Source organism: Xenopus tropicalis, chromosome 4 (assembly GCF_000004195.4).
Source record: "Xenopus tropicalis strain Nigerian chromosome 4, UCB_Xtro_10.0, whole genome shotgun sequence".
NCBI lineage: Eukaryota > Metazoa > Chordata > Amphibia > Anura > Pipidae > Xenopus > Xenopus tropicalis.
The window spans coordinates 85,425,481-85,453,174 of record NC_030680.2 but is presented as its reverse complement, the minus strand read 5'-3'; the positions used below and the strand labels follow the sequence as shown (position 1 = coordinate 85,453,174).

General features: G+C 36.7%; 1 protein-coding gene across 2 annotated transcripts; it reads left to right on the top strand.

Moving 5' to 3' along the window:
• Positions 1–611: 611 nt before the first annotated feature.
• atg4c (autophagy related 4C, cysteine peptidase) lies at positions 612–25,319 on the top strand. Of its 2 annotated transcripts, none has more exon segments than NM_001007882.2 (11): positions 612–625; positions 5,333–5,453; positions 8,125–8,208; positions 9,600–9,836; positions 13,162–13,477; positions 14,082–14,152; positions 14,271–14,392; positions 15,962–16,040; positions 16,727–16,803; positions 17,928–18,047; positions 23,600–24,444. In NM_001007882.2, coding segments are annotated over 10 exon segments (1,353 nt in total). In that variant the 5' UTR covers positions 612–625; positions 5,333–5,377; the 3' UTR covers positions 23,771–24,444.
• The last annotated feature ends 2,375 nt before the right edge of the window (positions 25,320–27,694 follow it).

Sequence of the window (27,694 nt, the reverse complement as noted above, 5' to 3'; positions counted from 1 at the left end):
TTATCTAGATGCCCCAGATCCCAAGTATCCCAGATTATTATTATTATTGTACAGTTAGTTATTTTTCTTTATAAATGGCTTAATATGATTGTGAAGATAAAGGATTCCAAGCTAAACTTTCTTCCAAAGTAAATCCCCTTTCTCTCTCTCTCTCTCTCTCTCTCTCTATATATAAATATAGCATAAGGATGATTTGAGTAAACAGACTCTTTCAAAGATCTACTCATAAAACCTTCTCAGAATTCCACATCAACAGGCCATAATGTGATTGACCTTACTATATTTTGCTAGTAAGGATGATATCGGCTTTAATAAAAAACTGAAATGAGTGTGCATTGCTGGTCAGTGTAAAAACCTGGAACATTTTTATAATTTTTGTGCAGTAATAAGGAATTTAGACTAATTTGACACCCTCCGATTCAGTCAAGCACAGAGTTGCTGAAGAAAAGGAGTTGTGCGCTCTCTTTGCAGCATTACGGTACGCCGGCCTTATCCTATTCTTCCGGAGTGGAGCGCAATACGGCTTCCCTGCGTTCCACTGTATTTCTTCTCCCCCTCTCCGCCGGCAGCTGTCGTGAGAAGAGACCATGGCAGAGCGCCGCACATTTACTCAAAAGACAAGCGGGTAACGACTCAGCGATGCCCAGTGCTGTTTAGCAGACTCCCTTTTGTTCTATCGTTTTAAATCTGTTGTTTGCATTGTTTTGTGTGTTCAGTGAGAGCAGGCCTAATAGGTGAATTCTATGGGTGTGATATGTCTCCCCTTTCTATTTGCGGGCTCTGGACTTGGATATAGAACAGATTTTATTTCAACAGTTGGCCAACTCAGTTTGTCTTCTGGGGGATTCTGGTGGTTATATGGAAACAAGCACTGCATAAATATCGTATCTGAACCTGTACACATGTACAGGAAAAATTGCTACCAGGTACTAATATGGCTGCTATGCATGGAAAGTTCCCTTAGGAAGGGGAAAGGACCTAATATAGGTTTCTTGTATTATATTAAATATAACTTGGAATATTGCCTTTTGAGAACAGCAGTCTGTGTACTCTGCTGAGTTTAGATTCAGGAAGAGCTCAATTTCTTCAATGAACAATCACGCGCTCAAGGTCTTTAGGACAACTTAAATTAATGCTTTTTTTTGTGTATTTTTCTCTCTGTATGAGTGCTTGACTTCTATTCCAGTGGTTATGTAGTCACATACATTTGTGGGGATTTCATCAGTTACAGTGCAAACCTCTGGGCACAGCCCATTCCAGATAAGATTGTAACAGTGTTTGTCAGCTGTCTAATAATTCCTGGTGAAGTGACTAAGTTGATTTACTGAATCGCTATGTATTTTCATTCACTCCAAAGGTGTAAATTGCACACTGGTGCTACATTCATGCAAGGGGCAACAGTGATTCACAAGGCTCTGTTATAAGCTGTGTTATGTGACAGAGGAAGATTTGTTAACCTTTTCATGTCAGGGGTGGAATAAATTAAGACACAAGCACTTTGTAGATTTTTTCATACACAGGCTAACAAGAATAACTTGTTCTGTTATAGACAGGCGTGCATTCAGTTTTCCAGATTTATGTGACTAATAAAGTGCCCTTGAATTTTTCTGGTATACTTTTAAAGAAAAGCTTAACCCAAAATATATTTATTTTCTAATAAAAGAAAACGTGATTCTAAGCAACTTTGCAGTATACATTTGTTACAAATTTGCAGTGTTTTTGACTTATTTGTATATATGGTTGCTATTAGAATTAGTGTTTGCCAGTCCTTTTCTATTCTCTGCCCTGGTGGCTCTGGCATTTGCAACAATGTATCACAAGCCAGCAGATTGACAGACCTGTCTTGCTGGGGGAGACTGGCATTTGCAACATTGTTTAACAAGTAACAACCATGAGTTCAGCAAATGCTGCTTTCAATAGCAATTACATTTACAAATTACTTTTAAAGCACTAAAAATGTTCAATAAATTCACATTGAAAAGTTGCTTAGAATTATGTTTTCTTTTATTAGGCAAACATTTATTTTTAGGGTTGACATGTCCTTTTAAAAACAGTGGATGTTATACTATATATAAATAGATTAGGTAGGGGATTCTCCTCAAAATCACCAATTCAAGGAGGCCTGCCCCATGCTTTGAAAACCACTGCCAAACCTCACAGAAATAATTCTGTGATATTTTAACCAGAAATGAGTATTGTCTGCTCTCACATTGTAACCTCTCATTATTTAAAAGAGGATTGCTTAAATCATTGCACAGTATATGGCAGGTGTGGCACATAGGGTCAGACTGTGCCAGCGGGACAGCAGGAAAAAACCTAGTGGGCCCCACTAACCCAGGCCTGCCCCACCCCTGATTGGGAGTGCAAGAAGAAAGTAAAACGTGTGCGGGAGTTGGGACATGTTGGTATCGGGTTTGCGACTGGGATGGGATGCCTGTTGAGTGGGTCCTGACATGGTAGCCCCAGAGGGCCCCGAGACATCCTAGTCCAACACTGGAGGCACATTAAGCACTCTTTCAGTGCTGTCCCCTTGTTGTTTAAAGGCTATGAATTGATTTTTAAACCCATATAAATGGTTTAGTAGATTTTTATTTTAATAATAGGCCAAGTTTGACAAGTTAATGAAAGTAGTAAGGTCCTGTATTGCAGTTGGCTAATTAAAGAGGTTGTTCACCTTTTAATTAACATTTAGTATGATGTAGACACTGATATTCAGAGACAATTTGCAATTGTTTTTTATTTTTTCTGGTTTTTAAGCTACTTAGGTTTGTTTTCATCAGCTCTTCAGTTTGGAATTTCAGCAGTTAACTAGTTGCTAGGGTCTTTTTTATCTTATCCTACGCCAGCTCCTATGTAATTTAGCTCTAAAGCATTTCTAGCAAGTCATGCGTGTGTGCCAACACCAAGCCTGCATAATCCAAGGAGATGATAAAAGATGAGGGCGGTGTGGTCCTCGGCAAGGACCGTGGGTGCATCTACCTAGAGTAGAACTTTAGCAAGTTGTCTAACTAGGAATTTAAGCTTTTAGATTAAATGACTGCAGAAGGCACTGCCTTGTTTTACATTTTGCTAAAAAAAAGAAAAGTGAGCAGAGGTGGTTTGCAAGGTGCCAGCCAATAGTGGTTCTTTGCTTTACTTGTGGTTAGAACCTCTTTACTTGTGCATTATTTGTGGTTAGAACCTCTTGCAGAAGCCATTGCTTATCTCTGTGCTAATGGGCACATTACAGGAGATGTAAACCTTTAAATAAAGAAACCTACCCATATTACTACAGCCTCCTATAGTACAGCACGGAATGTATTAAACGGAAATAATCCAGTGCCTTACATGTTTATTTATATTCTGGGCTACTACCCCTTTACCCTATCATAGGTGCCATATTTAAAATCATCCAGTACAGGAGCAGGAGTCTTCAACTGCTGATATACGTCACTGTACACTGGAGGAAGTAGACACACTTTTCTATTCTCTTCCCAGGTGCACACCCATGCTGTAATTTGTGCGCACACTGTGTAGGAGAAGAGTATGATGCTCTGAAATCACTCCTTCTTTTTCTTCCAGCACAGGCTGAAGGAGGAAGCTGGTTGCTAGGCAGGCTCCTCCCTTCCCCGTGTCATAGTTCCTGTCTTCCTCCTGTAAAGTGTCCCTTGTCACACAGCTGCTGCCAAAATTCACACACTACTATGGTAGTTAGGAAAATGCCTGACTTTGAACTCTAAATAGCTTTTAATTATGTGTAACACAGCTGATTTTATGTGCAGGAAAGTTTCTGCTCTCGATTCCCTGTGCTGCTAACTGCACCAGTAAAAACTATCCTGCACTTGAAAAAAGTAATAAAGATAAAGCTCATTACAGGCAGATTGCTTACTACTGGGATCCGCCTTAAAGGAACAGTTCAGTGTAAAAATGAAACTGTGTAAAATTAATAGACTGCGCAAAATAAAAAAATATTTGTATTATTGTTAGTTAGGCAAAAATGTAATCTATAAAGGCTGGAGTGGGCAGATGTCTAACATAATAGCCAGAACCTTACTTATTGCTTTCAGCTCTCTTAGTTAGTCAGTGACTTTAAAGCTCTCTAAGCTGTTAGTATTTAGTAACTTGTGGGGGGCACATGGGACATAACTGTGAGCACATGGGTCAGATTCTGTACAGTTATGTTCCATAAGGACAAAGTGGTGTTCTGGCCATTATGTTAGACATCTGCCCACTCCAGCTTTTATAAATTACATTTTGCCTAACTAACTATATTGAAAAAATTTTTATTTTGCCCAGTCTATTTTGTCCATTTTCATTTTTACACTTAATTGCTCCTTTAAGAGTATTTTGACCAACTCATAAAAGTGAGGGAATATAAAGGATAACTTCCACAGCAGCTCTTTTGGGTGATGTAATATGATCAGCACTCTGGAGAAACACATGTATTGAATTGGGGAAAATGAGCTTTATTCAGTAAATAAATGAGAACATCAGTGCAGTAGCAGAGTAAAGGTGGCCACACACGTGGCGATATTCGATCCTTCCCACCCTCCACAGACGTTCAGGGCTGAATCGTCAGATATGGTTGTAGAAACAAAAGGATTTCTACCTCCTTCTGCCGATTCAGCCCTAAATGGTAGATTTTGCTCAGGCGCCCTTCAATGGCACCCAATCGCCGATCGGCGAGTCGACCAATATTCACAGCCTTTTGCAATATCAGTCGCCTTGTGCTGTACAGTAGAATACATTAATACAAACAGGGGTTTATTAAGATAATAATAGATAAATACAAAGTATAACAATAAATACAAGATACAGTTTTGTATCTTTTAAGTTAAGAGTCAAAGACACAAGAGGATGGAGGTCCCTGCATGAACTAAGGTAGGTTAATCTGTGGGCTGTTTAGAGTATCTTTAAAAATAGAAAAAAAGGTTAGTATTATTAAACTTATTCTTTAAAGCAGTGCTACCTGTAAATTTTTTAAGCTCAGTAGTAAAAGCAGGCCTATAATGATATCCACATAGTATAATTTATAGTATAATGAAAGCAGACAGTGCAGTTGTTGTATGGCTTAACTCAGTTTGTGTTGCATTAATACTAATCCGATCCTACTGGAGTGCTGGGGCTGGCTGCGAGAAGGCTAAGAAATCATCCAATATCTTTAACTAACTAACTTTACGAACATTCCTATTTTATTCTTCTAACTTGATTTGGTAAAACAGTAGTTGCATATTCTTTGCATATGTACCTGTTTGACCTGCATGTCTTTTTCTTTCCTTATTTGGTCTTTTATATTTATTAAACTTTAAATGTTTGACTGCTAGTTTATTTTGCTGTCTTTTTGTATTGCTAGGTAAAGTGAATGATAAAGGCATGGGTTTGCTTTCCAGACATAAATATGGAAGCCAGTGGCACAGATGATGTGGAGAAATTAAAATCCAAGTTCTTATCTGCATGGCATAACATGAAATATAGTAAGTGTGATATTTTTGTTTGCATTGATATGTGTTGCAGTAGTAACCAATCTTTTATGTCTGCATATAAAACTAAAATGACAGCAATTAATAAAAACTTAATATTTTAGAAACAATTATGTGATATCAATAGCAGCTTTCTCCCAGGTGAGGCAGATATTCTTTTCATATCGGTACCATTCCTTTCCCATACAAGGGTAGTAGTAAATTACTATATAATCTAAAAAAGCAATATAAATGAGAGAGAATACCAAACAACAAATTAAATGTCCTTCATCAGATTTGTTTTTTTTCTCTTAATTCTGGTTATGCTGACCAGGTCCTGTTTTCATTACAGCAGGATTTTTAATATATACTGTATGTTATTCTGAGACAATTTGCAATTGGCCTTAATTTTTTTCAGCTTTTTTTCAGAAGCACTCCAGAATGGAATTTTAGTAGCTCTCTGGTTGCTAGGGGTGAAATCACCCTAGCAACCAGCCAGTGGTTTGAATGAGAAACTGAAATATGAATAAGAGAGGTTCTGAATAGAAAGATAAGTAGTAAAAAGTAACAAGAGCAATAAAATTCTAGTCTCACAGAGCAATAGTTTTTTGACGGGGTCATTTGAATGCTAGGAAGAGTTAGAAGAGGAAAGCAAATAAAGATGAAAAAATGAACGTCATGTTGCTAAGAACTGCCCATTCTATAATATATAAGATAACTCAAAGGTGAACCACCCCTTTAAATTAACTTTTATTCTGTTATGAGTCACTGGCCATAGCAGCCAAACCCTACTGCTTTGCGGTGGCTATATTGTTACTTTGTAACTTGGGGCTTACTAACCAGATAACTGCTGAAATTCTAAACTGGGGAGCTGCTGAAGAAAAGATAAAACATTTAAAAAACATTAAAATCAAAAAAGAGAATTGCAAATGTTCTGTCTATTACCAGGGCCGGATTTCTGAATAGGACTCTCCGAGGCCGCCCCCTTTTCCCATGCGCGCCACTTAACTCATACAGAGCCGTGGTGAGAGGACTGCGTTTCTGTGCGTCCTTTCCCCATTGCTCCGTATGTGGGCAAAATATTCCAGTGCAGCTGGGAGCATGCCATCCTAGGCCCAGGCCTTTGTGGCCTCGCCACAAATCCGGGCCTGTATTTTACTGTCTTGTATTTAGGGATGCACTGAATCCAGGATTCGGTTTGGCATTCGGCCAAGATTTGGCCTTTTTCAGCAGAATTTGGGTTTGGCCAAATCCATGCTCCTGGCGGAACCCAATCTGAAAGATCCCATGACTTTTTGTCAACCCTTTGTAACCTAAGTAGCATATGCTAATGAAGATTTAACCCTTCCTTCACATAATTAGCATATGCTAATTAGGATTCGGTTCGGTCCGAATTCGCCCGAATCCTTTACAAAAGGATTTGGGGGTTTGGCCGAATCCAAAAAAGTGGATTTGGTGCATTCCTACTTATATTAAGACATCTTTAAACAGTTTTGTCTCTATTTTGATACATTTAAATCTGCTCTCTTGAGTTCAACTGTATTGTTTTCCTTCAAATAGAAACACAAGGCATATGTTCCCTAGGATCGGTTTTATGAGGAGCCAGTGAACGTGTCTGTGGAAGGAAACCCACACAGATTCAGGAGAGCATGCAAACTCTTATCAGATAGTGCCCAAGTCAAAACCAAACTTAGGATTCAACACTACAAGGCAGCTTTGTAACCAAACAGTCCCGTGTATAGAACCTAGCTAATAAACAGTTAGTATTAATAATTTATTTTGTATTCTGCTCATATGCAAAACATGTAACAGCAGATAACTTTGCTAGAATCATTGAAAACTACATTACTGCAAATTCTCCAGAAATCATTGAAACCAGTTCTCTCAGCTCTCTTATATGTATGTTCAGATTTTTTTCTAATAGTCTAACCTTAAGATCAAAGTCTGACCTATGGCAGAATAATGCAGATAAGAAATACCCAGCTACTGTCTTAAGGCTGATGTCCCACGCAGAGAACTAATCTCTCCTAAATGCATTTCCACCGGACTTCGTGACTTCAGAAAATTGAAGCGATGTGAAGGTCTTTCCACCTGCGCTTCCCCTGGTTGCCGATGGAAAGGCATCTAGTAGAGATTAGTCGCTCTTGGTAGCAGAGATCTATCTTGGGCGACTAATATCTCTGTAGGACATCAGCCTTAAGGGACCGTATGCCCCCCAACACTGGTTTAATGAATAAGGTAATAGTAATAATATGAATTGGTAAAAAAACATAGATATTTTTAATTAAATTAAATTAGGCATAAAGTATATTCAGCACAAGACCTGTTCATTGCACCAAAGTTGAAAAGGTATACTGTCCCTTTAAGAAATTTAGAAAATAACACTATATTGTTTGTATATTTTGTTAAGTGAAGCCTACAACTGAAAGCATGGCACACAAGGTTGTAATCTCTTCTGGGGTTTTTTCAACAGAAAGAGAAATACCAGAACCCAGCTTAGGAGCCAGTAATTAGCTTCAGTGGAAACTGCTTGTCATGCTAGCAGTGACAGCTGGGTTGTTTTGAAAATAAAGACTTGCTCCTTAGAATTCAGTTGACTTTTCCCTAAAAAACTCTAATAAAGAACACAGCCAGTGTGCAATAGTTTGACTGGTTGAAATCAGTTCATTTTCTTTTCTTTTTCAAGGTTGGGTACTGAAAACAAAAACCTACTTCAAGAGAAATTCACCAGTATTCTTACTTGGCAAATGCTACCATTTTAAATATGAAGGTAAGATTTTGTGTGAGCCGTTACGTATATATGTATGTATGTGTGTATATAAAGAACTTTTTTGAAGTGAAAAGAGCAAACATGCTAATCTTGAATACTAAACTGGTCCTAAGCACCTTTTTTCTTTACACTTATTCAGACCAATACATACCTGCACTGCTCCTAGGTGTATTGGATTATATACATTTCTCAGCTTGTAGCTTTCACTTCCAAACATGCATTTTGGATTTTTCTCCTTCACTATAACTCTGCTATTGTGCTTTTGTAATGACTCAATGTATCTGTGCCTGTGTCTTTTCCACAGTGCCACTTCTCTTTCCCTTGTACTGTCACATGCAAAGCCTTGGAAAAGACATCTTGGAAAAATTTCAGTAAACTTTTGTGAAGAAAAAGCTAAGCGGATAAGAAATTTAAAAGCAAAATGTAGCCTGATCCTACATACGTTACATCACTAGCATACAATGACGCAAATGCCTATATACACAGTCCATCAAGAGTTTTGCCACCTTATTAAAAATATGTGGCTTATTGTGGATCCCATAGAGTTCAGTGGTATGGTGTTTCCTTGTCATATTGGCATTTCTGCTGAAAAACATAAAACTGGCATCATGTGGTGGATGGCAGCGTGCTTGTGCCCCATGAAAATTGCTATAGTGCATATTCCATTAGGGCTTCATTTTGTGTGTATTTATGTTCAAATCTGTGTTTTTAAAAACACCACGTAAAAGCGACCCATGTGACCTCTCCCTTAAACATTAAAAAAAAGTCAAAGATGTAATTTTTACTCTAACTTTTGCTCAGAATCACTTTATTATAGACACTTGTACTTTGCCTAGAGCGTTGAATGTGTGTGGGCTTTGTTTCACTTGAAAGTTTCTTATGAAAGGGAACAGCCTTACCTCTCCTACCTATTCTGTTGCACTGACCACCCCCTTATTCCCCATATTATATTAATACTGTAACAACTTTCCCATATACTGACTCGCAGTGCACCTTTGTCCTACTATCACAGATATCCGTAATAAGATTTCAGTAGGAGCATGAAGACTATAGCCAGCATTCTCGTTGCTTTCCTGCATTCCCTACTGCCTAACAAACAAACAATAACATTTTTACTAATTCATCTACCTTCCTTCTTAATGAATCATTGAATTTGGTTGTGGGAGGATTTAAAGATTTTCACACATTGACCTAATAGCTAGGAAATATATTTGGTACAAAGAGACATACTGTATGTTATTTTTAAATGGCAAAGTGGGAGAAATGCCCAAGTGTCTTGCAGCTCCCCCAAATTATCACACAAAATAAAGAACAGGTGGGAGCTTTGATATATGCAAACCTAGAGAAACCATGCTTTATACATACAAGCTTTTGTTATTGCACTTGTTTAGATTCTAGTGTAACATCTGATGGAGGTTCCAATTCTGGCTCTGAATCAAAAGAAGACCTTTCTGGAAATGTGGATGAATTTCGGAAGGATTTCATTTCCAGAATATGGCTTACTTATAGAGAAGAATTCCCCCAAATAGAAACATCGTCATGGACAACAGATTGTGGATGGGGCTGCACATTACGTACTGGTCAAATGTTGCTGGCACAGGGATTGATAGTACACTTCCTGGGACGAGGTTAGTATGGTTTAGTAAATAGTATTGCATTAGACCAGTGATCCCCAACCAGTGGCTTGGGGGCAACATGTTGCTCACCAACCCCTTGGATGTTGCTCTCAGTGCCCCCAAACCAGGGAGTTATTTTTGAATTCCTGACTTGGGGGCAAGTTTTTGTTGAATAAAAACAAGATTTACTACCAAATAAAGCCCCCTGTAAGCTGATAGTGTGCATAGAATAGCAAATCTTATAGCCCTTATTTGGCTCCTCCATGAACTTTAATGATGCTTGTGTTGCTCTCCATGTCTTTTTACATTTGGCTGAGGCTCACGAGTAAGAAAGGTTGGGGGCCCCTGCATTAGACAATGATGTGTTATGTGTTTTATATTTTAAACAGATTGCAAATGCCATTTATTTGGCCAATAAAAGAAAATAAAATTAAGAAAAATTGTCCAGTTTATATTCGTTAACCTTTTTCAGTGGTTTTAGTTGTTTGTAAATGTATTTTGTATTCAAAGCAATATCTGTCTTCTTCTATCTCCTTGCACTGCTGGTTCTGACAATTAAAACAATGTAAGAAAAACCTGCTGGTTAACAGACCTGTGAAGAGTCTTGCAAGGTAGTGTGGGAAATAGAGAAAAACATGACTAACCACCCCCTGCTGTTCCTAAACCATTGAATGGAAAAAAACTGAAAGTAAACTTTAGTACAGGTGCATTTTAGCCCAAAAACGCTCTTGTGAGCTTTTTTCAAGAACTTCACAAACTCAGATATTTACTATTCAGATGAATGGAATCCCTGGGGGGTTCGGCGCTTTTTAGGTGGCTTAAATTTACAAGGCTGAGGGCTATGGAACACATAAGGGGTCATTTACTTCTTGTAGATGCAGTTGCATCTGTTTGTTGCAGATATGGTGAAGAATTGTTATTCTTTATTAAAGGAGAAGGAAGGTAATAACTAAGTAAGCTTTATCAAAAAAGTCTTTGTAAATACAGCCATAAGCACATACAGTCATGGCCAAAATTGTTGGCACCCCAGAAATTTTTCCAGAAAATCAAGTATTTCTCACAGAAAAGTATTGCAGTAACACATGTTTTGCTATACACATGTTTATTCCCTTTGTGTGTATTGGAACAGAACAAAAAAGGGAGGAAAAAAAGCAAATTAGACATAACGTCACACAAAACTCCAAAAATGGGCTGGACAAAATTATTGGCACCCTTAACTTAATATTTGGTTGCACACCCTTTGGAAAAAATAACTGAAATCAGTTGCTTCCTATAACCATCAATAAGCTTCTTACACTTCTCACTGGGAATGTTGGACCACTCTTTCTTTGCAAACTGCTCCAGGTCTCTCTTATTGGAAGGGCGCCTTTTCCCAACAGCAATTTTAAGATCTCTCCACATGTTCAATGGGATTTAGATCTGGACTCATTGCTGGCCACTTCAGAACTCTCTAGCGCTTTGTTGCCATCCATTTCTGGGTGCTTTTTGACGTATGTTTGGGGTCATTGTCCTGCTGAAAAACCCAAGATCTCGGACGCAAACCCAACTTTCTGACACTGGGCTCTACAGTGCGACCCAAAATCCTTTGGTAATCCTCAGATTTCATGATGCCTTGCACACATTCAAGGCACCCAGTGCCAAAGGCAGCAAAACAACTCCAAAACATCATTGAATCTCCACCATATTTCACTGTAGGTACTGTGTTCTTTTCTTTGTAGGCCTCATTCCGTTTTCGGTAAACAGTAGAATGATGTGCTTTACCAAAAAGTTCTATCTTGGTCTTATCTGTCCTTAAGATGTTTTCCCAGAAGGACTGTGGCTTACTCAAGTACATTTTGGCAAACTGTAGTCTTTGGAACTTGTTTGGGGCTGCTTATCCACCATCTGGACTAACCTGTGTTGCAACCTTTCATCAATTTTTCTCTTCCGTCTGAGCCCAGGAAGATTAGCTACAGTGCCGTGGGTTGCAAACTTCTTGATAATGTTGCACACTGTGGACAAAGGCAAATCTAGATCTCTAGCCCATTTTTGGAGTTTTGTGTGACATTTTGTCCAATTTGCTTTTTTTCCTTTCTTTTTTTGTTCTGTTCCAATACACACAAAGGAAATAAACATGTGTATAGCAAAACATGTGTTACTGCAATATTTTCTGTGAGAAATACTTTTTTTGTGAGAAATACTAATTTCTGGGGTGCCAACAATTTTGGCCATGACTGTAAATCACATAAATGCTGCACTGAGTTTTCTGTCAAAAGAAACAGATTTTGTTGTCTCTTTGTTTTCCTGTGCTAGACACACGCAGCTCTCTCCCCTCCCCCAAGAATGCTAAAACTTCCCCCCCCCTTAGGAATGTGTGATCTGAGCCAATCAGCAGGAAGCTTCCTCATAGTCTTACAAACTGTGCATGTACACCAGTCTTGCTGCAGGAGTGAGGCATTATGGGAACTTTCTTTACAGAGCTCAGCGTTTTATGAGCCTATGAGGCTTCTGATCATCTGAACGGGAGAAATATGGGGAGACTTAAAGGAGAAGGAAAGGCAAATCTTACACTCAGCCCCCTTCAGTAGTTTTCATACTGTACTTCTTAATCGCTAGGTTTTTTTCCCTCAAAAACATTTTCTCAGAAAGATATTTAGGTTGTATACTTGCAGACCATTTAGAACACGCTGCCATTTTACTAAAGGATACACTTCTGCCTTCTGCCAGTAGTTGTTATTGAGCATGCGCCAAAAAAAAATCACAACCAACTCTGTGCTCGCTTGCGCTACGATCCTGCCCACAGCTCAGTGTAACTGACATGAAGGTATGAAGCTTCGTTTAGCGATGAGGCGCTTTGGATTCCTATTGGCTGGGTGGTGGGCTAAGTGGACGCGTCAGGCAAGAAGGAAAGGGTGATTGAAATTACAAGCATGCGCAGAGTTACATAAAATGCTCTAATGCGACTATCCACTGCCAGCGGCAGCGGCATGGGAACAGTGAGAGATTTTGACTACGTCACCCAACTCTGTGACTCAGATTGTGTAGGCAGAGCGTTTAAAGCTGAATGAAGCCAGGGAAACAGGATTCACTCTGCGCAGTAGATGCATAAACAGAATGCCTTTGTTGTCAGACAGAATGCTTACTAACCTTTAGTTTTCCTTTAAGGGCTTTATTGAGAGAAATGAAAGTATGCCTGCAGCTTGAGATTAACTCTTTATTAGCCTTCCCTTCTCCTTTAAAGATAATTGTGCCCAAAACTTTCCCTGCAATTCTATATAAGGCCACTTTCTGGCGCTGCCTTTGTCTCTCTTTTCCTGTTGTTTGATAATGAATGTCACTTTTTTTTTTTTAACTTTAGACTGGACTTGGACAGAAGCACTGGACATTTTCTCTTCTGAATCGGAATTTTGGACAGCGAACACTGCAAGAAAACTTACTCCATCTCTTGAGACATCTTTCTCTGAAAATAATGAATGTGTGTCATCAAACAAGCAGCCATTGCACAACTGTGATAAGAAAAGTAATTCTGAGGACTTTCACCAAAAAATAATATCCTGGTTTGCAGACTACCCACTGGCCTATTTTGGTTTACATCAACTTGTAAAGCTTGGGAAAAATTCGGGCAAAGTGGCTGGGGACTGGTATGGTCCAGCAGTTGTTTCTCATCTTTTGAGGTATGTTATGTTTTTGTTGTTTTAAACACATTCATTCTAAAAACCTTAATCTTTCCAGACAGTATTGTTTTTTTACATTTGAGCAAGGCCCTCTTTAATTTTGTATTTGTATTTTTGTATATAATCTATATGGTAAATATATATTGCCCTCTGTTATAGAGTGCTGTGGAATATGTTGGAGTTACATAAATGTGTTTTCAATCATAGAGTTTTTTACTGTCCCTTGTACAACCCCCTTCCCCCTATGCAATTTCAGACTTGGTACATTCACAGCTTAGAAAACAATTTTTGAACTGTGCATGCACCAAATCTAAACTCATACAAGGGAATACGTGGGGCAATATGGCAGCAGCTCATTCTGCAGGACTGGGCCTGCCATATGTTTAAAGATAAGGTGTCCTGGCTTGGAGTAGATGGTAAGCAATTAGCTTTACTGAGGGTTGCCTAACAAATTGCTATGCCCCATCATTTAATGATTCCTTCTTTAAAGTCCTTGGTAAGAGGTAATGCTTAGCATATGTGCCTATAATACTGAAACTGAATTTGATTTAACATTCTCATATAAAATCCAAAAAAGGTTACTTCTTGATAAAAAATCTTTTAGGAAAGCGATTGAAGAGAGCTCAGATCCAGAACTGCAGGGAATAACAATTTATGTTGCTCAGGACTGCACTAGTAAGTTACTTGTTCAAACTGAAATTAAACAAATACCCTGATAAAATGTTATTTTATTATCATAGTATCATATCATAGTGTTAATTTTATGTTTCCCCCTATATTTATTTCTTACAAGTCTACAGTGCTGATGTCTATGACCTGCAGTGTAATAAGGGTACCGAGAAGGCTGTTGTAATTCTAGTTCCTGTGAGACTTGGGGGTGAAAGGACCAATATGGAATATTTTGAGTTTGTAAAGGTAGGAAAATTTCTATTTTTGTAATTATATTCATAAAAACCTTTGTGATTTCCTGTAGATTTCCTGAAGATATTCTAACTGCTGTAGCACTTTTTTATAGCAATGCAATAGCAAAATTATCAGTTATTTGTTGATTACCAAAGGTTCTGGGATCTAAATCCAAAAAATATTGATATAAACTTACATAGCGTGTTTCTCTGAGCATTTCTTTATTTTAAATTCATTTTCTAAGATATTTGTATTTCTAGATTTCCTCCGGGCTGTTGGCTCAACTTAGTCAGCAACCCTAGGGTTAACACAATACAGGAAGTAAATAGACATTTAGGGTCACTGACACTCCTAGCCTTCAAAGATAGCTGCTAAGCTGAAGCCTGCCTATTGGTTCTATAACTGCTAATATCTCAAAGAAAATGAATGTAAATTGTTAGAGAGGCCCCCTGAGTATGTTTACATGAATTTATGTTTAAAGGGTTTAATTACCTTTTAATTGACCTTTTGTATGATGTAGAGAGTATTAATCTAAGACATTTTGCAACTGGTCGTCTTTTTTTATTATTTGTGGTTTTTATAATTATTTCAATTTTTGTTCAGCAATTCTCCAATTTGGAATTTCAGCAGGAATGTGGTTGCTAGGGTTAAAATTAGCCAAATGAGAGACTGGTATATAAATAGAAGAGGACCTGAATTGAAAATAAAGTAATAAAAAGTAAAAAATTGTAGCCTTACAGAGCAATAGTTTTTTGCCTGTTGGGGCCAGTGATCCCCCATTTGGAAGTTGGAAAGAGTCAGAAGAAGAAGTAATTCAAATAATTCAAAAACTATTACAAAAAAAATAGACCAGTTGAAAAGATGCTCAGAATTTGCTATCCTATAACATACTAAAAGTTAGAGCAAAACTGATTTTTTTCGAGGAATTGATTCTTAAGAGATAGGCAGGCACTCCGGAGTTCCAATAAAGTTGAATTGCCACTCAGGTATTAAATAAGATCAAAGTGGTTTTTATTGATAAGTACACATATATGCTAAAAAAAAGCCTTACGCGTTTCGTACCTAACTCGGTACTTAATCATAATCTCTGTGCTGAGGGTCTGGGGCATGAGCACCCAGACCATCCATTTACAATGGGTAAGCGACCCTATACTTGTTATGCTTAGAACTATATACCCTTTGTAAATAGTATCTTGTAAATAGTATCTTGGAGTAGCAAGATAGCAGCGCCCTGACACCTGTATTGCTAAAAATGCTCCCATAACCCACCTAATTGTAGATATAAATTGTAAAAATTCATAGAATTCATGACTCCTCCAGTTACATGGGAGTAGGAGATACAATAGGTTATCTGAAAGCAGTTCTACTGTGTAGTGCTGGCCTGTTCTGAAAGCACAGACTCCGAAGCAACACACTGAGATGGCTGCCTACACACCAATTTTACAGCTAAAAAATATTTATTTATTGGTTAAAAAATAACATTTTAAATGGTAAAATGAATCATTTGCAATGTGTTGTGATGACCCAAGATAAATGATTTCTGTTGATCACACACTGATTTGAATTTTCCTTATACCACAGGGAATTCTAAGCCTTGAATTCTGTATTGGAATTATCGGTGGCAAACCCAAGCAGTCCTATTACTTTGTTGGATTTCAAGGTTGGTGCTGTGTGCAGTTTAATAAGTGTGCATTCATACACTCCAACTTCCTTGGAAAACTATCTCATTTGTAAATGACCATTCAGTGGCTGAATAATTACAATAGCAAGAGGAATCCTCTATTAATTTATCAGACCCACAAAAGTTCAGTCATTTGTCATTTAGCCTACATAGTAATTGGTTTCTGTAAAAATGCATCTTTAATTTCCCGCACTGCATAAACAAGGCATATTTTACCTTCTATCTAATGAAACTGAAGAGAGAGCACTGCTGCTCCTTGGCAGACTTTATTTACATATTTACATTTGAGTAGCTAAAGTGGAGTAAGTTGATGTTAAAATGATATGTCACATGTCCTCCTTGTCAGCCCGAGCTAGTATAGAACATTTTTCATTTGTAGATGCTAGAATATAATTGTGTGTTTTTAGAAGTAATTTTCCTATCAAAAATGAAATGACACTCTCATCATTTTATTTTTAAAAAAAATCTGCTTATACAAGCACATTTGATTATGCAAAAGTTAATCTGTTCTGTAGAACCTCTGCATCAGTCAATGAGTCTCATCCTGGCAGAGCTTGCAGTCTTTTCTTTTTTTCTTCTTCTACTCTACATAGAAACTGGTTGGTAAGCAATATTATAATAACACTGTGTTTTGAATTACTTGTCTTTCTGTTTTGTCCTTGTAGATGACAGTTTGATTTACATGGATCCTCATTACTGCCAATCTTTTGTTGATGTCAGCGTAAAGAATTTCCCTCTTGAGGTAACAAGCATGCATGACTTCCTGGTCTATTTGCACTAATTGCAAGTTATATTATTAACACATACAGGTTGTTCAAACTATTAATTGTGTTGTGTAAATAGTGATTTCTTGCTTATCACTGCCAAACTACTGGTTTCCGCTACCCCATTTTTGCTAACCATAGAAATCCATCACTCTCAGAGTTGGATCCTTGATTACTGAAAATAAATTAAACTTTAAGCATTTTCTACAAAGTTGTCCATGACTAATTTTGTTTAAATAAATCTGATTTCTAATATGGAGATTTAATAGCCACACATTAACTATGACTTAATGTTAAAAGATGTGGCTGTGCCCCAGGTATGCTGTTGCTTATAGATGCTAGCATTTCTCATCTACATTTCACAGTAATTTAGTTATTTCTTCCCATTCCTCTTCTCAGCTAATGAGATTTCTGTACAAGTAACAATTGAAAAAAAGATCCTCAGCCAAAAAAATATTGTTGTTATAGGACAATTTTTTTCTCTTATTTTGTTTTTTCATAAACAATTTTGCTGGAGTGTAGGCAATAAACTTCAGAGTATTGTGCTTTTTGCCACAAAAGGATCTGTACAGTCATTAAATTGAAATGCTAAGTGTAGAATAACCATGGATAAATTATTTGACAAAGATGTATTGACCTCTGTGGAGCAATATACATTTTGCTCAGGCTTATAGTCGGCTCAGATTTGTAAATCTAATTAGGTAAAAATCACAGACATTATCTCATTTAAACTTTGGATATCAGGAAGGGCGAGAAATGTAGAGGTAATTTGTTTTATCCGACATTTGCAGCTGTAATGCTTTAAAACCTTGGTGAACCACTGGAATCAATATTACATTTGGGTTTTTTTCCCTTGCATAAACATAGAACACATTCACAAAAATAAGTACATGCTTTGGGAATACAAAAGATAACCCTTTAGAGCAGTAGCCTACAGCCCTCAATAGCATATGCGACCTGGGAATGGTAATGGAACAGCCACTACAGAGCCCTAGGTTGCTAATTACTATTCCAGAGGTTTTAAGACTTTCTGATTTGTGTTTAAAGTTTTCTCATTGTGCAGTGTATTTAGATTTTTGTGTTTCTCTTTTTTTTCTTTTAGTCTTTCCATTGCCCTTCTCCTAAGAAGATGTCTTTCAAGAAAATGGATCCCAGTTGCACAATTGGGTTTTACTGTAGGAATGCTCGAGAATTTGAAAAGGCAGCGGAAGAACTTACAAAGGTATGTTCAGTAAATGTCTACATTTTTATTGGCAGAGGTAATAGTGGGAAATCATCTATATATCAATGTTAGATGACCAGCCAACATGGTTCTCCATTTTGCCTGGCCATCTTTGATGGAATGCAGCACACACACTAACACACACAGTCTAGTAGGCACAAAGGTTGATTGGAAGTTGATTGGACTCATTGCTTCGTCTGTTGCTAATTTAAGATTTGCCAGATACAATATAATTATCTCTGCCATTGTCTTTTGATATTTTCCATGCAAAATGTTTGTTTTCTCTATCTTAAATTTTCAAAGCAGCTGATAGCTTATCTGTCAAATGTCCCCGGTCCAAGTCATTGAAACATTTTTTACATAAATACTAAATCTGACGAGAGTATGTCATAAATATCATCAGTTCATTTAACCTTTATGAATCTCATCTAAGTACAAATGTATTTAAAGGGGTTATTCAGCTTTATGTTAACTATTAGTATAGAATGACCAGTTCTTAGCACCTTTTTAACAGGTCTTCATTATTTATTTTGTATAGTTTTCGAATTATTTGCTGCCTTCATCTGACTCTTTCCAGCATTCCTAATGGGGGTCACTGACCCTGGCAGCCAAAAACTATTGCTCTGTGAGGCTACAGTTTTATTGTTTTTATTTTGTATTACTTCTCTTTCTAGTTAGGCCCTCCCCTATTCATATTCTTGTCTCTCATTCAAACCACTGCCACAACCAGATAGGTACTGAAGTTTCACAACCAGATAGGTGCTAAAGAGTTGCTGCACAAAAAACTAAATAATTAGAAAACCACAAATATTAAAAAATAATTTGCATTGTCTCTAAACATCACTCTCTACATCATGCTAAAAGTTAATTTTATGGTAAACAACCCCTTAAAGGAGTTTATTCTAATAAATAATACACCCAAACAATATTTAATGAGTATATAGATAACCCTAATCCATAAATGTACTCTGCCATCATTCTTGTGGGTTACAAGCAAATGTAGTGTAGCTGTTTCATAGCAAAACGTATTCACAGCTATAGATGATTCCTGTTGGAATGTGAAAAGTTACCTCTTTGACATCAGGATTCCAAATGCTTTCAGGTCAGGGTACAGTGATTTAAATGAAGCCAAGTAATTCAGGATGGTTAGTGAACTGAATCCATTTTAAATAACATGCAAACACTAACATTGGTTTGGGAAAGTGAATTTGTGCAGTATGCCCTCTATGTACCTTTGTTTGGCCAAATTGACTGATGAAAAACCTATGTATATGTTTCTGATACTTTCCTGCCATGTTTTATTGTTATAATGCTTAAGGAATGTTATTTACATTAAAATTAAAACACATAGCTAGAAAGTTTTGGTCTAACTAAAATGTTAAAGTTAAAGGGAGTCTCTTATTTTTTTTTATACAGCAAGTTTGTCATATAGTATATTACATCCACACTAACTGAACCTTGTGGAATTTGTTATTCATTGTCTGGTTTTCTTTTTGTTTTATTTCCTCTACATTTTAGCTTAATTCCAGAAGGTGGCGCTCTTGAAATAGTATAAAGCCATGCACATTGTAGACTTCCTAGAAATTTTAAACTGACTTACTTAATTAGCAATATGTCATGTTTTCTTGGATGTTTCAAAAATGTATATACATTTAGGTAGTTGAAAATATTTATAGCCTTTATTGACCTAGGCTTGAACTGAAATTTGAATTTACTTGTAAATACTAATGCTGTGTTTAGCTAAATGTAAATAATAGTTTTGGGGGTTTTATCTATTTTTTTTTGTTTTTGCAGTATGGTTGCTTTGTTACATTAAAGTGCTGTGAATAGAGAAATAGAACATTTTTCAGATTTTTAAAAAGAAAAATCAAGACTAAGACATATGCATGAACTTAACATATGACTCGAGCAATCTATGTACAGTTCAGTTACATTTTAATATTTTTTCTTAATAAATCACATTACAAAAAATTGGAACCATTACTGCACTAAAGTGTTTTTCGAATTAAACAACAGATTTATTTTTTTCCCATATTCAACATTTTACACTGTTCCTGTTGAGTGTTGTGCTATGCTTTATGTAATTTGTGCTTGATTCAGCGGTGCTCAGTTTTCAGCTCTATTTCATCTTCTATAGATCCTTTATCTAGTAGCCCTATTTAGAAGTTAAAGGTTAAGCACAGTGGTGGAATGGTTAGTACTGGATTTGATTCCAGCCAAGGCACTATCTGCAAGGAGTATGTATATTTCTGTGTGCATGACATTCTTCTGGGTACTCCAGTTAACTGGCTACTGATGTGTGTGAATGTGATAGGGACAGTTAGATTGTAAGCTCTAATGGGGCAGATACTGATGAGCTGCTGAATGTGTTAGACCTATATAAATAGAGAATAGTAATTATCTTTATGAACTTTTATATTAGCTGAAAGTGCTATAACAATTTTATCACCATGAGAAATTTTAAGTTGTATCAGCTGTTGAATGAACAGCTGCACCTTTTACTCCCTCAGTTCTTTCTTTTAGATTCAACATTTAGGTTGGTAACATTGGTGGGGGGTAGGTTGTTGGGGGAGTGGGGGTGATGTCAGAGGGCATTGCAGTGCACCATCAGGGGGAATGTAAAGTTGGGTGCGGTGATTGATTGGAATTTTGTCCAGGTTTCAGAATGCTTAAACTCAGACAGCGCCAAGAAAAAATTCAAAAATAGACAGGTTGCAACAATTATTACTACAAAATTGTTGCTCAAAGGAGAAGGAAAAGTATAATCCTTAGGGTACCCCTCGTCATTATCCCTTTCCTTTATAATGATGTAAAAGGGAAATATTTACCTGTAAATGCCAATTTGATATGATTCTTTGATTATTTATATTTTAATATTTGACATAAAAACATACAGATTTCTTTTCTATTTGTTCATAAACTGTATTTTGAGTCTTACTAACCTTCTTTATAATGCTTATTGCAGCATTAAATTTAAACATTTGTCTCTAATAAGAATACATGTGTAATAAAGAAAAAAGTGATCAAAGGATATTTTGGCCCCACCCATTCTACAGATAGTCTCAGACAGGAAATAGGAAATCATAAAACGTTTCTAAGTGCCAGTTAAAAAGTGATATGTCCAATCAATTTAAAATCAAGGGTACAGCTAGTCACCATCACATTGCTAATTTAAGCACATTACACTACAGGGGTGAGGAGTATTAAAGGAAGAGTATGATATTGCCTTTAACAAAGCTTGGATGTACTGAGAAAAGTGTATTACACTACAGGGGTTAGTAGTATTAATGGCCTGAGACTACCGGTAGCAGTGTGTGGCGCAAAAATATTCCCTGAATCTCTCTTTTTCAATTACTATATTTTGATCCTACACACTTTTTGACGCTCGTTTTTGAGTGTCTGTGCTCTCTGATTACTTTGATTGTTCCTAAGAATATATTTGCCAAAAAACTGCCTGTGTGGGTTATGACATTATCTGTTCACTTTTCATAATGGGTTGTGGGCAAATGTATTGAATGCCACTATTTTATTGTTCTGCCACTATTTATAATATTGGTTAGGAAATAATACTACTTAGTACATAAGTATTTACCTAACCTGTCACTAGGTGTCTCAGTTTTCAAAATATTAAATATTAAATCTGTGTAGTGCTTGCTTTGGTTTATTGAGCAAGGACACCTAGTGGTATACATGGAAGTACTAAAACTTAATTCATGACTTTTTTTTTTAACTAAAAGAATATTAACATAAATTACAATGATTAAATATTATTTACAGATGTTGACAAACAAAACATTAAATATTGTTTGTCTTGCTGGCAAACTTTTAAAATGAAACTAAAGTTGTACTTTCTGGTCCCAAAGAGCAAAGTTATGGAAATCAATGGTGTACTGAGCCCTCCCTTCCCCCAGCTACAGCCTGTTTATCTTTTTCGAAAAGAGTAGCTCATTATGCAGATGCTTCTTTGTAGGCAGTTGAGACTATGATGTATAATGGCTTAAGTTTCATTTTACACTTTCCCATTTAGGGCAAGAAATAACAAAAATATAGATATTTTTTCATTTAAACAATAAGCAAAAGTGTGTGTTCAGCACAAGCCCTACTCAGTGAACTATTGTTGAAAAAAGGGGTATACTGTCCCTTTAAGAATCTAGCTGTATATTGTTAAAAGCTTTGGGTATTGGCCCATTAAAAATAATGAAACAGAACTGTCAAGTTTTGCTAAATTAGTGTGAGTTTCAGTTGGTTTAAACAGGTGATTGTGTTTTGTTTTTTTTGCTTTGTTAAAATCAATGTATCAAAATGTTTTTGGGCTGGCCAAGTAAGGGGAGTTGATACCCTTCAGTGAATCTGAGATCCATATATTGTGACACCTGTTATCCAGAAAGCTCTGAATTATGGGAAGGTCATCTCTCATAGACTTTAGTCAAATAATTCAGATTTTTTAAAATTAATTTCCTATTTATTCATTTTTTTATTTTTTTTTTAGTAAGCTTAAGGTATGGAGAGCCATAAAAATTGGGAGTGCAGCTGGGGAGGAGGGGAGTTTACCACTACAAATGAAGCAGACATTGCACATATAGATGGTTTTGCAATGTATGACAGTGTGAAGAATAGTTATACCAACCACATACTATGCATCACACAAACCATATATTGTTAAGATTAAGAAATTGATAAATAGGGCAGAGGTGGGGCAACTTGCTACTTCTGTAAAAAAAAAAAAAAAAAAAAAAGTTTTTGCCCGATGACCTCTAAAGCTAATATCAGTCAGGTCATTTATAAACAGTCATTAGTGTTTTTTCTGTCAGCTGCAAACAGACCATTAAAATCAATCATCTGATTGGCTGTTATGGGTTACTGCTAATTTGCCCAGTGTTCATAAATGACACCCATTGGAAAAGTGCTGATGCTGACGGCTCTGGTGCACATTTTCAACTGTACCAGTGGTAACAATGAAAAAAGTTTAAGCTGCACAGTTTTACCCCCTCTTTCATTGCCTTCAGGAAAAATTTTTTTAAGAAGATGTATGCTGGTCAGTTTAGCACAGTGCTCCAACACTACGTAACTGTAATACGAAAAAAAAAACCAAAAAAACACACTCCTTCTGTTAAAAAAAACAATCCTTGTCTTGAGTTAAAAACATGGGTGGGTACCGTGATGCATACAGCCTGACTGGTTTCTGGAAAATCCCGTAATCATAGGCTAATACAAATTGAGGTGGTATAGCTGGAATAATGACCTACATGTGGAGGCAGCATTGCAGGGCTGAAGGACCCTCTTAACATTGCAGATAACAGATCGGCTACAAAAAATACAATACTGTTCATACTTATTTTCTGATGAAGGGTTCAATATCGCTCATGACTTTTAAGGCATCCATTGTTTATGCATTCATTTTCATGTATAATATAAACCCAGTATTCACTGATGAGAGTAATAAGGCTCAAGGGTTCTTTTTATGGGGGGGTTTGAGTTTCAGCTGATGTGGTTTTTACACTGGGGAAATAGTTATCTCCTGTAACAAGTTCCTTTATTTTTAAATATTGCAGGTGCTGAAATCTTCAACCAAGCAGAATTATCCTTTATTTACCTTTGTAAATGGACATGCTCAAGACTTTGATTTTGTCTGTACTCCAGTCTACGATCAAAATGACCTTTTCACAGAGGATGAAAAGAAAAGATTAAAAAGATTTAGCACAGAGGAGTTTGTCTTGCTCTAAAGACATTTTTGCACTCCTGGCAGCAGTCCATAGCACATTCATTCTAACAAAAACACAAGGAAAAGAACACTAGACTTTTTAGACTTTTTATATGTTTTTAAATTAAAATTTTAAAGTTTTTAATGCAACGGAAAACTTTTTTTTAAATGTGTTTGTAATTTTGTAATATTGTTGTACTAATAACCATATAATGATGCACGGGAAGGAGTCTGCTTTGCAAATTGGAGCAAATGCACGATTTAATCCTCTCCTGTGTGTAAAAGGTACAGTATGGTGCAAATTTACTTTTGGACTGTAAACAACCTTATTTAAACAGTTTTTTGGGGTTTTTTTGTTTCCATTTTTTTCTGTTTCCTCCTACCTTTTGTGCAGGGAAATTAGGACAAGATGGATCTGCCATTTTGCCAGTGAAGTGGGGGCAAGATACTAGTTTTACATGGGGTCTCCTTGGTAAAAAAAAAAAAGCAGGATACATTAGATTTTATTGGTTCAGTTTTCCTTGACGGAGAAAGAGGGGTTAATGGTAGAATTTTGGGTATTGTGCCATTGCCAGTTATTCTTAAGTCCACTGTAACCAGGAAGCGCATGCACAATGACCTAAATGATTTAGATTATCAATTTATATAATTTTAGAGACTGTTATTGTTAGACACTAAACATGATTTAGGTAAAAATAAATGACAACAGCTAAAGCATACTTTTTTAATATATATTTTTGTGAAAAAAGAAGCCTTATGCAACCTTTAGCAACCTTAGTAGTTTTCAACAAGAAATGCCTGAATACAGTTCTGACAACCCAAACAAGAACCGTTTGTACATTTTTATGTTTTGCTACTGGTAATAGCAGGGTCATTGATCGCCAGAAAGCTAAGTAAAAGTACCAAAATACTCATTATTTACTTATTCTCTTGCCCTTAATCTTACCCTCGCTTACAGTGAACCCAAAAATTCTGTTAAAATGAAAACTCCAGGTTGCTACAACAGAACCCTGTATTAGAGTTGCAAGATTGCTACCTTACTTTATCTTTTTCCAGTTTGATGAAAATTTAGAAAGGGGACATTAATATTGGACCCTTGTGCCACAATGGATTGTGGTGCTATCTGGGGGCTTCTACACCGACTAAACCGACACAGTGGTTGTATGGGGTTGAAAAGAGCCCATGGCGGTAGTGTAGTCTAACTATCCTCTTAGTTTTTTTTGTATATAAACTATTATAAAATCTTTACAGGGTTTAGGGATTTCATCTATAACTTTTTTTTATTTTTGCCAAAATACACTGTTTACAGTTTTGCCCTTTAGTAAATATGCCCCTTAGGCTGTAAAATCTATTTACCAAACTCCAGCTGTTTTATTTATTTTTCAAACATATAATTACAGATCATAGTTGTAGAGTTGACAAACTCACTCTTGGAGAAGTTGGAAATACCATCAAAACGCTTTGGCCGGTATTGGGTTTTGACCATTATGTCTGACAAGTGAAAATTGTACTACAACATTGTTTAAGTGCAACTATTTCATTTAAATAAACTCATCTTACTTTTCACTATAGAAGTGTGCCCCTTTCTTGTTATATTTTTTCCTGCTTGGAAAACTATTAATTTGAATGCTGATCTTTTGTATATACTTTTATACTATATACCAATTTGGTAGTGGTGGTGATATAACTTGACTATTTTATATATTTCTTCTCTTGCTCTCTGAGTTGTAGAGTGGCTTGAGAGTAAATATGGTTTACTGCATTCTATAGCTTTTTATGTAGGCTTAAAAGATGCTCTACACTAATAATTGTGGTAATTGTCAGACTTTTTTGGAACTCAGCAGTTTAAAAAAAAGAAACTAATGCAAATTCACATCTCTTTAGCCCTTTCTGTGGCCTGTTTTTGTTCATGCTAATACAAATTCTTGTATTAATCGGAGCACGGCCTTTAATTTCCACCCTATGGGAAAAAATTGCCTGTTTGATGGTTAGCAATGAACAGAAGAATTGAATCAGTGTCTTCATGATGGCATGAAGCAATACAAGAATTATTTTAATTGCAGCCATGTAACACTTGTAATCAGTACGATCATTTGTGCTCTGTTTTTAGGAATTGGGGTACGGAGAAGTACACAAAGCAATACAAATGCAAAACATGACAGCATGTTCTCAGCATATTATCAGAATTACATGAAAGAGCACTTGTAATGGGATGCTCTGCTCTGAGGGTATCCTCTGTTTAGAGTGTATTTACAGAGATGTATGAATATTTGATTAATGAGTCATAGTCTCTGGAGAAATGTAATAACTGAAATGCTATACAAAGCCAGCTTCTTCACTGTTAACACAGCTGCCAATAGTGTCAATGACATTACAGCCCTTTCTTAATGTAATATATTCAGCAGAGTAAATTCCTTAGTTAAATGTGGATCAGAAAGTCTTTATTCAGTAATCTGTGCTCAGCTCTTACAAGATCAACTTACAAAGTCTGGTTTATGAAGATTTTTTTCCCTGTGGAAATAGCAGTGGCACGTGGCTTAAACCTTCATCCTCACACTTGTAAACCTTCTATCTTACATTTGTAGAATGAAAATTGTCACCAGTGGTTTTCATGATAGTTTCAAATTACGGGGAAATTTATTTGGGTCTTTGAATAGAAAATGAGACCTAATAAAGGGCAGAAGGTTGCTGGTACCAATAATGATGTGTTGATGTTTTTTAGGCTAAGAAGTAATGTAAGCTAAGTCTTGTCTTACCTGGTCTCTAGACTGTAAACTACAACAAAGGAGGTCAGTTTTATGGACAGCAATGTAATTTCTTTTTTTTTAACCCACACTTTCTTCTGGGAAGGTTATTTAAGGGGAGGGAGCACATTTCAATTTCTCTTTGGACTGCACCTGATGATGGGGGTGGATGTACTAGAAAGCCTGGAGCATAAGGTTCCAGCAAGAAGGTAAGTGAACTAAGGGATAAAGGACCCTTACCAAAGTTGGAGAAAGAGACCTTAGTAACAAGGTATATTCAGTGGATAGGAGATCTTGTAACAGCACCCTCTTAGGAGTGGTAAGATACATTTCAGTTTCACCATGTAGAAATTACAACAGTTTTTATACATAGTCCTCCTTATTTTAGGGCACCTTAATGTTTGGGACAAAATAATGGTAGGTATTTTAAAGAAGTCGTGTTTGGTACTTTGTGCATATCACTTGCATGCAGTGACTGCTTTAAGTCTGCAATTCATAGACATCACCAGGTGCTGAGTATCATCTCTGGTAAAGCACTGCCTAGCCTCTACTGCAGCCACCTTCAACTCCTGCTTGTTCTGGGGGCTTGTCCTTTTAAGTTTCCTCTTCAGCATATGGAAGGCATGCTCAGTTGAATTTAAATAATTTGGTGACTGGTTTGGCCATTCAAGAATTTTCCATTGTTTAGCTTTGAGAAACTCCCAGTAGTATGTTTGGCATCATTATCTTGATGCAGGATGAAGCACCATCCAATGAGTTTGAAGGCATTAACTGGAACTTGAGAAGATAAGATGTTTTTATACACCTCAGAATTCATTGTGCATGTGCCATCAACAGTTACATCATCAATGAAGATAAGTGTGCCTGTGCCAGCCACACATGCCCAAGCCAACACCCCACCACAGATGAGCTGGTATGCTTTGGATCTTGGACAGTTCCTTTTCATCTCCACACTTTCCTCTTGCCATCACTCTGATAAAGGTTAATATTGGTCTCACCTGTCTATAACACCTTTTTCCAGAATTCTGCCGGCTCTGTTAAGTACTTTATTGCAAACTGTAATCTGACAATTTTTTTGGCTAGCTAGTGGTTTACAACTTGCAGTGTAGCTTCTGTATTTCTGTTCATGAAGTCTTTTGTGGATAGTAGTCTCTGATAAATACACACCTGCATCAAAACACAATGCCCAAACAGGTCCCAAA

Excerpts from the sequence above, each read along its gene's own strand:
- atg4c (XM_018093013.2), top strand. The coding sequence starts at position 5,342 with ATGATAAAGGCATGGGTTTGCTTTCCAGACATAAATATGGAAGCCAGT. Across the intron at positions 14,153-14,270 it reads TGTTGCTCAGGACTGCACTA|TCTACAGTGCTGATGTCTAT; the intron begins GTAAGTTACTTG and ends ATTTCTTACAAG. Across the intron at positions 14,393-15,961 it reads AATATTTTGAGTTTGTAAAG|GGAATTCTAAGCCTTGAATT; the intron begins GTAGGAAAATTT and ends CTTATACCACAG.